At 38.2% G+C, this 13,508-nt stretch overlaps 1 protein-coding gene across 4 annotated transcripts in view; it reads right to left on the bottom strand.

The window, feature by feature from the left end:
• RNF180 (ring finger protein 180) overlaps positions 1 to 13,508 on the bottom strand; it is a 276,720-nt gene that overhangs the window by 235,548 nt on the left and 27,664 nt on the right. For all 4 annotated transcript variants that reach the window (XM_057742663.1, XM_057742670.1, XM_057742654.1 and 1 more), the window contains one exon: positions 11,531 to 11,665. In XM_057742663.1, the coding sequence (XP_057598646.1) occupies positions 11,531 to 11,665 (135 nt within the window). The remainder of the gene's footprint in view (positions 1 to 11,530; positions 11,666 to 13,508) is intronic.

The following is a 13,508-nucleotide window of genomic DNA, read 5'->3' on the forward strand; positions in this document are numbered from 1 at the left end:
GCAGGGGGCGCTAATGCATTGTTATTTTGTTTTTGCTTAAGGGTAGGGAATGTTTTCCGTTGCTGTGTACAAAGAGAACTTCTTTAATTTTAAAATTACAAATTGTATGCTTTATCTCTTTATCATTTAACTATTGTTAAGAGTTTTAATTGAGCAGAATAGGTTAAACGTAAAAAGGTGACAATTTAATATTACATAATATTTTGAAAGCTGTTTTTACACTTTAACACATTTCCAATGTTAGTAATAACATTCCCTTAGCTAACACATTAAAAGTGAGCCAACTATATTATTTAAATACTGCAGCTATAAACACTACAGGGAAATGACTGGGTAATAAAAATGTTAGATTAACATTATTAATTAAATGTTTAAAGTGTTATAAACTTAGAGGAACAAACCCTACTGGACTGCCTGGTTTTTCTATCTGTACTTTGAGAAGGCACTTCAACGGCGAAAAATTTTTTTTAGTCAAAAATCAGAATGAATAAAAAAGAAACTGAAAGCCTCATTTAAAGGCAGACCACTCCCCGCATCTACTCTTGTTACCTTTCTAATTTCACTCTTTCACAATTGCCAAAATCATTTTTTGAAAGTCAGTGATCATGTCACTCCTTTTCACAGACTTCCCAGCTTTTAGGAAAAAGATCAAAGTCCTTAATTTGTCTTACGAGACCATAAATGATCTAACCAATACCCATCTTTCTACCTCAAATCTTGCCAAACTCCCTCTCAATCTCTGCACTCCAATCACAGAAATCCTCTAGTTTCATGGAGATACATTCTCTCCACCACTGGGCCTTTGAATGTGCTGGTCCCAAAGCTTGGAATGCCCTGTCTTGTACTGCCCTGGCTACTCACCATCTCTCTACACAAGTCACTTCCTGAGAAAGGCTCCCCTTACAACAATAATCCTCTGTCTTTATGGCTCCCTATATGTTTCATTTTTTTCCACTTAAATAGCTAATAATTTAATATTTATGACTGAACACTATCCTGAAAGCTTCACAAGGACAGAACATTTCTCTTCTGCTCTTCATTGAATTTCTAGTGCATATTACAGAGTCTGTCATGTCTTAGCTGGTTTGAGCTGGCATAACAAAATGCCATAGCCTGGGTGGCTTAGATAACAGAGCTCTCCTCTTAGTTTGCAGATAGCTGCCTTCTTGCTGTGTTCTCACATGGTAGAGAGAGAAAGAGATCTCTCTCTCTTCTGCTTCTTATAAGCCACAGTCTCACTGGATTAAGGCCCCATCCTTATAACCTCATTTAACCTCAGTAACCTCCTAAAGACCTATCTCCAGAAAACCACTTTGGGGGTTAGGACTCACAACTACCATGAATATTGACCAATGAACCCCACTTTGCTAAAACCAAAGTACACTTTTAATTCTTATTCAGTCTCTACATATGACCATACAGTTTGCATGCCATTTCTGTACAAACCTGGGGGCACCTTTCACAGACTAGCACCCTCTGGAATTATGCAGTGTACAACTCGGACATTAAAGGCGGTATGTGGTCTTTTATATCTCACGACAACATTTAACATACTACTAACGAATCCCTCCTTTTGGGAGATATTCATCCCTTGACTTCCATAATACCGTATCCTGATTTTCAATCCTCTTTCTCACTACTCCTTTTTTGCTACTTTGTGAATTTTTTTCTGTCCACCCCTTAAATGCTTCTAGGTCCTCTTCTTTCTCACTCCATTCACACTCTGCATGGTGATCTCATCTACTTTCACAGTTTCACTTACTACTTAAATGTTGATGACTCCCAAACCCACACTTCTAGTTCAGATCTCTGCTCTATATCCCATATCCACAGAACCAGCAGCCTTTTAGAAATCTCTATTTAAATGTCCTCAGGCCACATAAACTTAACATGTCCAAAGTGTGTCAAAACTAAGAAATTAAAACTGAGGATACCATATCTGCCCAGAATCCCCACCCCACCAGATTTCACACGTGGAGACAAATTTTGTTATTTTCTGTTTTTAGGGTTTTCATTGTTATTTTGGTTTTGGTTCTTACCCACATTTCATGTATCTCAGGCCTGAAGTTAGGGTAGGAGTCCCCTTTTGTCCCTGTGGACATTGTAGACTATCAAAATTCCATTCTAAATTCCCAGTCACGTGCCTTACTACATGCCAGTGGTTGGAAAACAAGCTCAAATGTCCCAGATTCCCTTACAGCTCAAGTTCCACACATGACCTAGCTTTCACCAAGCTGATACACTGATCAATATCATGAAAGCATAAGTGATGAGTATATTTGTTTCTTCTAGCAAACTTGGTTTTGAAGGTGCTTGGTTAGTCTGCAGCAAAAGTTAGTGATTCCAAGGTCCAGTTCCTAGTTTTGTGGGGGTTAAGAGGCAGAGTGTGAGACTTCCATTTCTTGGCATTGGTCAGGGCTAAACAAATGTGGTTCTGCAGCCAATAGCTGTGGATGCTATTTCCTCAGTTTCCGGATCCTCTATGTTCTTCTGAGGGCCATCTCATATCCGCATGGGTGTGGAAGACAGGGTACAAAGTCCAGGTTTGCTCAGGGTTGAGAGACTCTAAGGGGGAACTCTTACATAAAGCTGGGTTATAATGTCAGTATAAGGGTGAATGGTTGCACAGAAGGACAAAGAAGGAAACTTGCCTATCTCAACTTTGGTATTCAGTAGAAGGAAAGGAAAAAATCTTCCCCTCAGGTTACCAAAGAATTTCTTAAACAAAAAGTTTAGAAAATAAAGGAGATGATTAATCAATTTATCTATATCATATTACAAATTCTGTTCATCAAAAGATACCACAAAGAGTGAAATACAAGTTATATAAACTGGCAAAAGATATTTGCACTTACAAAAACCAACAAATAATTAGTATTTAGAATACATAAAGAGCTTCCAAAAGTCAAAACAAAGCTACATAACAGAAAAACAGGCAAGGAAAAAAAGACATTTCACAGAAAACACAAAGAGCCTTAAACAACGAAAAGATATTAAATGTTGGCAAAGATGTGAAACCACAGCAAAGTCTGACCACTGCTCATGGCATTGTCATTTGAAAACAACTTAGCATTGTCCAGTAAAGGTGAAGATGCACACATCCTGCAACATGTAACTCCATTACTTCTGTCCATGTTTGTCAAGATATGGATAAGAAAACTCATTGCAGCATGGCTTGTAAGATCAAAACAACTAGATATAACTCAGTGGTAGAGTGAACTATAAATTGTGATATATTAATACACTGGAATACTATACAAAAGTGAAAAACTAGAGCTATACTACTTTTTCTTTATATATAAAATAAAATGTATACGTATATACATAAAATATATATAACTATTGAAACTAACTTATAAAATAAAAATATATTTATTAAAAATAATAGATATGAACGAAGGTCAGGAACAGGCAAAACTAGTCTATGGTGATAGGTGTCAATATAGTGGTTATCTTGTGAGAGGGGGAGTACTGCCTGGAAAAGGGCAAAACAACTTCCTGGGGTGATGAAAATATTGTATATCTTGATCTGATTCATAGCAGGGTTGAAAAAATTTATCAAGCTGTATATTTTTTTTTCTTTATAAATCATACCCAATAAAATAGCATGAAGAGTTTTTCCCCCAATTAAAATGTTTTTCCAGTTTTTAAGAAGTATTCGAAATGTAGTAAGTTTGCAATCGAAGTCTTCCACTACTATGAGTTCAAGCTGACTAGGTTTGTTAGAGTGGATAAGAAATAATCATGATCAAATGTGGCTGAGGCAAAGAATAAAACAAAACAAAACAAACAGTCTCTCAAAGAAGGGGAAGAAGACAATGACGGGTAATTACATCCACACTCTGCTGAATTGAGAATTCCCTGTAAAGTCCATGGATTACTGTCTAGTTTGGACCTCTCTGATGCTGCCTCTGGCATATTGCTCTTAGAGAATTTTAGGGATTTTATTTTAGTTTTTTAAAAACATTTACTTTTACCAGGACAACCAATTAAATGCTTTTAAATATTATTCAGGTTTTCCTATTGACTTTTTTTTTATTGTATAATCACATTTATTTCATAATCAACATTAAGCATATATAGAAATATTATACATATATTCTTTTTTTTTGGGGGGGGTACACCAAGTTCAATCGTCTGTTTTTATACACATATCCCTGTATTCTCTCCCTTCCTTGACTCCCCCCCCCTCGAGTCCCCCCCACCCTCCCCACCCCAGTCCTCTAAGGCATCTTCCATCCTCAAGTTGGACTCCCTTTGTTATACCATAACTTCCCACTGACTATCTATTTTACAGTTGGTAGTATATATATGTCTGTGCTACTCTCTCGCTTCGTCTCAGTTTCCCCTTCACCCCCTGCCCCCTCCCATACCTCGAGTTCTCCAGTCCATTCTCTGTATCTGCATCCTTGTTCTGGTCACTGAGTTCATCAGTACCATTTTTAGTTTCCGTATATATGAGTTAGCATACAATATTTGTCCTTCTCTTTCTGACTTAACTTCACTCTGTATGACAGATTGTAGTTCTATCCACCTCATTACATATAGCTCCATCTCATCCCTTTTTATACCTGAGTAATATTCCATTGTGTATATATGCCACATCTTCTTTATCCATTCATTTGTTGATGGGCATTTAGGTTGCTTCCATGTCCTAGCTATTGTAAATAGTGCTGCAATAAACATTATGGTACACGTTTCTTTTGGGATTATGGTTTTCTTTGGGTATATGCCCAGGAGAGGGATTACTGGATCATATGGTAGTTCTATTTGTAGTTTTTTAAGGAACCTCCAAATTGTTTTCCATAGTGGCTGTAATAACTTACAGTCCCATCAAAAGTGCAGGAGAGTTCCCTTTTCTCCACACCCTCTCCAACATTTGTTGTTTCCAGATTTTGTGATGATGGTCATTCTAATCAGTGTGAGGTGATACCTCATGGTGGCTTTGACTTGCATTTCTCTGATGATGAGTGATGTTGAGCATCTTTTCATGTGTTTCTTGGCCATCTGTATGTCTTCTTTGGAGAAATGTCTATTTAGGTCTTCTGCCCAATTGTGGATTGGGTTATTTGCTTTTTTGGTATTAAGCTGCATGAGCTGCTTGTATATTTTGGAGGTTAATCCTTTGTCCGTTGTTTCATAGGCAATTATTTTTTCCCATTCTGAGGGTTGCCTTTTAGTCTTGTTTATAGTTTCTTTCGCTTTGCAAAAGCTTTTAAGTTTCATGAGGTCCCATTTGTTTATTCTCAATTTTATTTCCATGATTCTAGGAGGTGGGTCCAAAAGGATTTTGCTTTGATGGATGTCATAGAGTGTTCTGCCTGTGTTTTCCTCTAGAAGATTTAGAGTGTCTGGCCTTACATGTAGGTCTTTAATCCATTTGGAGTTTATTTTTGTGTATGGTGTTAGGAAGTGTTCTAATTTCATTCTTTTACATGTTGCTGTCCAATTTTCGAAGCACCACTTATTGAAGAGGCTGTCTTTTTTCCATTGTATATTCGTGCCTCCTTTGTCAAAGATAAGGTGCCCATATGTGTTTGGGCTTACTTCTGAGTTCTCTATTCTATTCCATTGATCTTCCTTTCTATTTTTGTGCCAGTACCATACTGTCTTGATCACTATGGCCTGTAGTATAGTTTGAAGTCAGGAAGCCTGATTCCACCAACTCCACTTTTCCTTCTCAAGATTGCTTTGGCTATTCGGGGTCTTTTGCATTTCCATACAAATTGTAAGATTTCTTGCTCTAGTTCTGTGAAAAATGCCATTGGTCATTTGATCTGGATTGCATTGAATCTGTAAGTTGCTTTGGGTAGTCCAGTCATTTTCACGATGTTGATTCTTCCAATCCAGGAACATGGTATGTCCCTCCATCTGTTTGTGTCGTCTTTGATTTCTTTCATCAATGTCTTAAAGTTTTCTGCATACAGATCTTTTGCCTCCTTAGGCAGGTTTATTCCTAGGTATTTGATTCTTTTGGTTGCAATGGTGAATGGGAGAGTTTCCTTAATTTCTCTTTCTGATCTTCCGTTGTTCGTGTATAGGAATGCAAGAGATTTCTGTGCATTAATTTTGTATCCTGCTACTTTACTAAACTCATCAATTAGTGCTAGCAGTTTTCTGGTAGAGTCTTTAGGGTTTTCTATATATAATATCATGTCATCTGCAAAGAGTGACAATTTTACTTCTTCTTTTCCTATTTGGATTCCTTTGATTTCTTTTTCTTCTCTGATTGCTGTGGCTAAAACTTCCAAAACTATGTTGAATGACAGTGGTGAGAGTGGACACCCTTGTCTTGTTCCTTTTCTTAGAGGGAATTCTTCCAGTTTTTCCCCATTGAGAACGATGTTGGCTTTTGGATTCTCATATATGGCTTTTATTATGTTGAGGTAATTTCCTTCTGTGCCCATTTTCTGGAGAGCTTTTATCATAAATGGATGTTGAACTTTGTCAAAAGCTTTTTCTGCATCTATTGAGATGATCATATGGTTTTTATCCTTCAAGTTGTTGATATGATGTATCACGTTGATTGATCTGCGTATATTGAAGAATCCTTGCATCCCAGGGATAAATCCCACTTGATCATGGTGTATGATTTTTTTAATGTGCTGTTGGAGTCTGTTAGCTAGTATTTTGTTGAGGATTTTGGCATCTATATTCATCAGTGATATTGGTCTGTAGTTTTCTTTTTTTGTGACATCTTTGCCTGGTTTTGGTATCAGGGTGATGGTAGCCTCGTAGAATGAGTTTGGGAGTGTTCCTTCTTCTGCAACATTTTGGAAGAGTTTGAGAAGGATAGGTGTCAGCTCTTCTCGAAATGTTTGATAGAATTCGCCCGTGAACCCATCTGGTCCTGGGCTTTTGTGTGTTGGGAGATTTTTAATCACTGCCTCAATTTCCATACTTGTGATTGGTCTGCTCATGGTTTCTATTTCTTCCTGGTTCAGTCTTGGAAGATTGTACTTTTCTAAGAATTTATCCATTTCTTCCAGGTTATCCAATTGATTGGCATATAGTTGCTTGTAGTAGTCTCTCATGATGTTTTGTATTTCTGAGGTGTCCGTTGTTACTTCTCCTTTTTCATTTCTAATTCTGTTGATGTGCATCTTCTCCCTTTTTTTCTTAATGAATCTGGCTAATGGTTTATCAATTTTGTTAATCTTCTCAAAGAACCAGCTTTTACTTTTATTTATTTTTGCTATGGTTTCCTTCCTTTCTTTTTCATTTATTTCTGCTCTGATCTTTATGATTTCTTTCCTTCTGCTCCCTTTGGGCTTTCTTTGTTCTTCTTTCTCTAGTTGTTTTAGGTGTAAAGTTAGGTTGTTTATTCGATCATTTTCTTGTTTCTTAAGGTAGGACTGTATTGCTATAAACTTCCCTCTTAGAACTGCTTTTGCTGCATCCCATAGGTTTTGGGTTGTTGTGTTTTCATTGTCATTTGTTTCTAGATATTTTTTGATTTCCTCTTTGATTTCTTTAGTGATTTCTTGGTTGTTTAAGAGTGAATTGTTTAGCCTCCATGTGTTTGTATTTTTTGCAGTTTTTTTCCTGTAATTGATATCTAGTCTCATGGCGTTGTGATCTGAGAAGATGCTTCATATGATTTCAATTTTCTTGAATTTGCTGAGGTTTGATTTGTGACCCAAGATGTGATCTATCCTGGAAAATGTTCCATGTGCACTTGAGAAGAAAGTGTATTCTGTCGTTTTTGGATGGAATGTCCTATAAATATCAATGAAGTCGAGGTGGTCTAATGTGTCATTGAAAGCTTCTGTGTCTTTATTGATTTTCTGTTTGGATGATCTGTCCATTGATGTAAGTGGGGTGTTCAAGTCTCCCACTATTATTGTGTTACTGTTGATGTCCCCTTTTATAGCTGTTAGCATTTGCCTTATGTATTGAGGTGCTCCTATATTGGGGGCATAGATATTTACCGTTGTGATATGTTCTTCTTGAATGGATCCCTTGATCATTATGTAGTGTCCTTCCTTGTCTCTTTTAATAGTCTTTACTTTCAAGTCTAATGTGTCTGATATGAGTATTGCTACTCCAGCTTTCTTTTGACTTCCATTTGCATAGAATATCTTTTTCCATCCCTTTACTTTCAGTCTATATGTATCCCTTGGTCTGAAGTGGGTTTCTTGTAAGCAGCATATAGAAGGGCCTTATTTTTGTATCCATTCAGCCAGTCTGTGTCTTTTGGTTGGAACATTTAATCCATTTACATTTAAAGTGATTATTGACATGTGTGTTCCAATGACCATTTTCTGAATTGTTTTGGGTTTGTATTTGTAGGTGTTTTCCTCTTCTTGTGTTTCCTACTTAGAGAAGTTCCTTTAGCACTTGTTGTAAGGCTGGTTTGGTGGTGCTGAATTCTCTTTTGCTTGTCTGGAAAGCTTTTGATTTCTCCCTCAAATCTGAATGAGATTCTTGCTGGGTAGAGTATTCTTGGCTGTAGGTTTCTCTCTTTCAGGACTTTCAGTATATCCTGCGATTCCCTTCTGGCCTGCAGAGTTTCTGTAGAAAGGTCAGCTGTTATCCTGATGGGTTTTCCCTTATATGTTGTTTGTTGCTTTTCTATTGCTGCTTTTAATATTTTTTCTTTGTGTTTAATTGTCGTTAGTTTGATTAATATGTGTCTTGGTGTATTTCTCCTTGGGTTTATTCTGTATGGGACTCTCTGTGCTTCTTGGACTTGGTTAATTATTTCCTTTCCCATGTTGGGGAAATTTTCCACTATAACCTCTTCAAATATTTTCTCAGACGCTTTCTTGTTTTCTTCTTCTTCTGGGATGCCTATAATTCGAATGTTGGTATGCTTAATGTTATCACTGAGGACTCTGAGACTGTCTTCTATTCTTTTTATTCTTTTTTCCTTTTCCTGCTCTGTGGCATTTATTTCCCCCATTCTATCTTCCAACTCACTTATTCGTTCTTCTGCCTCAGTCATTCTGCTGGTTATAGCATCTAGAGTATTTTTAATTTCAGTTATTTTGTTATCCATTGCTGTTTGTTTTTCTGAGTTCTTATGAACTGTTTCTTGTACTTTCTCTATTTTGTTATTGAGATTTTGTATCATTTTTACTATCATTACTCTAAATTCTTTTTCAGGCATTTTTCCTATTTCCTCCTCATTTACTTGGTCTTGTGGGTTTTTTTCCTGCTCCTTTGCCTGCATGGTGTTTCTTTGTTTCCTCATGGTTGTCCAAACTTTTGGGGTTGCTTGTCCTGGCGATAGAGGTGTTTACAGAAGACTGTCCAAGCCTCAGACTAATGTCCAAGTATTGGATTAAATGAATATTAAGTCTAGGAAACACATACATGTATAAGACACACAATTACTGAATCCGTTAGGACATAAGGCTCTAGAAAGACCTGACAGAACCCCAGTGTGCTATCAGATATTCAAAGAGAAACCCAGCAGAAATTGACAACTGAAACAGAACAAATCAGAGACAAAAGCAAAAGCAAACAAACAAACAAATAACACTTTACACATACAAACATTAATCCAGGGAGATTTTGTAAGCTAGGATCAAATATAGAAAAGAGCCAGAGTACCACCAGAGAGAATGGAAATTCTCAGAATGTAATTAGACAACTGTACTAAGAACTAAGATAAAGACAAAAGCCTAATATTAAATACCAAGGCAGTGCGTCATCTGGAGAATAGAGCAAGGAGTCTGAGCAGACCGATAGTGTTGCTTATAAGTATGTTAAGATAAAATAAACTTAAAATGGCTGAAAGAAAGGGGAACAGAAGAGCGTAATGTGGTTGGAAATATGCAAATAAAAAGAAAGGAATAGAAATGTATAAAAGATAGGGATGAAAGGAAAGTATGAGAGATATATTGTCCGTACTACCAAAAACTTAGCTAGATATAGAAGCATATAAAAAGGCAAAAAAAAAAAAAGAATAAAAAATATCATTAAAAAATTATGTTATAAAACTTGTAGATCCCTTAGGGCTAAGATGGTATTTAATAAAAAAAAAAAAAAGAGAGAGAGGAAAAGAAAAAAAAAAAATCCAGAACTGATCCCAGAATGGACCAGTTCAATACTACTATTTCTGTTTCCTTAGTGTCTCAGCTGTAAGTGTCCTTCTCCTTGCCTTGGGTTTTTTTGCATTATTCTGTGACCAGCAGAGGTTCCTTTATTGTTCGTCTGTAAGCGTCGGTGTGTGGGGAGGGAGAGGGTACAACAGTGGCTCCTTCTCCTGGGAGTGAGTGAGCAGTGGCGCACTGTTGTTTCAGTCGGGCTTGGAGGTGCCTGTTGCAGAGGGACGCTGGTGGCTCAGGCATAAACAGAAAGTCTTAGAGTTGGGCCTCTCTCAGGGGGTTTTTTTTTTGTTGCTGGTGTTTTTTTTTTTCTCTCGGCAGCCTCCCTGCTGCTGGCATTGCAAGGGGCTTTAATGTATCCCCGCCCGAGTGCCTGAGGGTGCTCGTTATCCCTGAGCGTCTTAGGTGGCCCGCAGGGCGTCTCTCCACTGCCTGTTGCAGAGGCGCCAAAAGAGAGAGAGAGGCTATGCGCATGGCTCCTCCCCCCACCCCGCCCGTGAGCCTGCAGCCTCCAGCCGCCATCATGGCCGGGCAGCTCTCAGGGACTGGCACTCCTCTCCATGGACCTCCTCCCTCCTGTCCTCTCGGTCCGTCACCTTACTGGCAACAATGTTTCTCACCCTGAACCAGCTCTCCAGTTCCCACGCTCACGGACCCTCCGTTCAGCCGCGGATCGACGTCTCTGTCCGGGAACACTGAGCTGCGCTGCAGACCCTCCGTATATTTCTCACTCCCTCCCGTCTGTCACAGCTCCGCCGATTCACCCTCTTTGAGCCGTCATAGATGCCTCCCGACCGGCTATGTCGGGCTCCCCGCACTCCTTTCTGGTGTCCGAGGCCGTCTGCTGGTGTTCAGCTGGTTCTCTGTGGGAATTACTGCGTCCTTCCGTGCATTCCCAATGCATCTGTGGAGAGGGATGCACTCCACATCCCTCTACTTCACCGCCATCTTTTCTCCTCCTCCTATTGACTTTTAAATTATACATGAACTTTCCCTTCTAGGCCCATACTGAATACTATATATATACACAAACACACACACATACATACATACACACACACATATGTATATATATATATATGTGTATATATGTGTAATACATATTTTATACACATATAACATATAAAAATAGGTTTTCTATCTTTTAATATGACCTTGAATGTGATTGTGTGGTGACAACTAAGGTTCACTCATGATGGGGATAAAAAAATGGACTATTATCTTCAACTTATGTCTGTGATACTGCACTCAAAACTTTAACGTCATGTTAATGGTAGCAGCTAGAGAGAAAACTAATTGTAACTGAGGAAGGTGGGATGCCTTCTAATTACTACTTTGAAATGTTTCCAGTGGACCAGTTAAGATAAGGTAAAAGCTAAGTCAGGCATGGAGGGATACGTGCGCATATGTAGCTGTGCCCCCAGCTTTCCTACACCAGGAAATCGTTTGAAGACTATACAGTTAGCAACACTCACCTTAGTCACTTGATTCTCAAGACATTCCATGAAACAACCAGAACTTGCTATACATTTTCTACATTTCCAACAACGAAGAATACTTATTTCTTCTTGATTATGATTTTTAGTTATCAATTCTGTACATCTCTTCATCTGTGGGAAAATGAAAGCATTTTTAGAATGTTAAACCGTGTCAGATTAAACTTGATTTTCTAAACCCTTTCAACAGCATTTGCTACATGTGGACCAGAAAGAAGAGAATTATCATTTATTGAGGTACCTACTAGTCTTAGGCTAGGGGTGCTCTATAAACTATATCCAGAATTATGATAATGATGCATTATATTAGTGACTACCAGCTTATTTTATTTCTGCAAAATATTTTGTCTATTTCTTTCCATCTGTTCTCACTAAAAGTGGTAAAAGGTTACAAAAGTTAAGTTACTGCAGTAACTTTAAAAGAATCATAACAAAGAACCATAAACATTCGTATAAATAGGATGCTTTGAGTAGCCATAGCACGAAATTTTAAACATAATAGCATTTACTGAGTTGTAGTTAATTCTGTGAAAATTGGAAGTAATTACTTCAAATTAATGGCAAAAATCCTGTATCCTAAATGCAATAATTTCTCTTGTGTGTTGTATTCAGTGGAACAGTTTACTATACCACATCTTATGCTACGTGCACTCAAATGAAAAGATTTCGATAATAACCCTACCAAGTTTTTAGTCTATTTTTATACCTGCGATTTTATGTCAGTACTGTGATTCAGACCAATTTGGGAACGCAGTGTCACACTAATAAGAATTCCAAAATAAGTGCAGTGCATTAATAACCTGCCTGGTAACTACTCACTATAAAGAAAGGAAATGTTAATTTATTAAGCTGTCAACAAGGGCCTGCCTAGCTCCCTGGCCACATTTCCTCATTTGTTAGTTCCTTAATATTTCATTTATTCAACAAACATTCACTGAGAGCTACCCACATGCCACACAAGGAGTCCAACTCTGAGGGCACGAAGATGAGGAAAGCTTATTTTCTGTCACAGACCTCACTATGCCATACAGACCAACAGTTTTCTGCCCGAGCTCATAAGAGTGACTTGGGGAGCTTTAAAAAATAGTGATACCTAGGCCAGGCCCAGCTCCTATAAATTCTGACTTATTCTGAAATGGAGAGGGAGTTAGGAATGGGTACTTTTTATTAAAAAGTTCCTCAGGTGATTCTACAGTGTGGTCAGGGTGAGGACAGGCTGTGTTAATACACAAACAATTAACTAAAATGTATCAGCTGAAAGGACAAGAGATGGAACATGGATGGACTTTAACCACATTTAAAGGAAGGATTTGAGGAACTCTGCCTGGAAGGGCACAGCATGCCCCTCTTGCAGCCAGTCTTGCTCTCTCTGACCTTTAGGTGCAGTTCCACTGACATCTTCAGAACCCACCTTAGCCCAGCTGACCACTCTAAACTTTGTCCTCAGTGATCATCAGTAACATCTTAATTTGCAAACATCCTGAGCTCCCCCTGCTTTCATCATCATTGATGCTCCCCTCCTTCACTCAGCTTCATCAGCACTCCTTTCACCTCTCAATAGTCTTCTTATTAGCATCTTCTATCCTCATCTCCCTTTTAAACACCAGTGGTTCTCAACCAGGAATGGGGAATCAACAAAGGAGGAACTCCATATCTGTCTATGTTCTCCCCTTCCCCGAGATCCAGACACACCGCCACATTTCTCCCGTCCCCTCAGCGTTGTTCCACGCTCTCTTGGAGTGCAAGCATGCAGTCAGAAAAAGCCCTATTGGTGATTCTAACAAGTTTTTGCTGAAAATCACTGAGAATTACACTGTGTGACAACTCTTTTATGGCAATGATTTTTAAATTTATACATCTACTTTGATCTTACTCCAAAGCTCTAGACCAATATTTTCAAATTCATAATGTCAAATGCTATCTCTACATGAATTTCCTTTAGGACCTTTGTACTGGC

The sequence above is a fragment of the Hippopotamus amphibius genome, chromosome 1, assembly GCF_030028045.1.
Source record: "Hippopotamus amphibius kiboko isolate mHipAmp2 chromosome 1, mHipAmp2.hap2, whole genome shotgun sequence".
NCBI lineage: Eukaryota > Metazoa > Chordata > Mammalia > Artiodactyla > Hippopotamidae > Hippopotamus > Hippopotamus amphibius.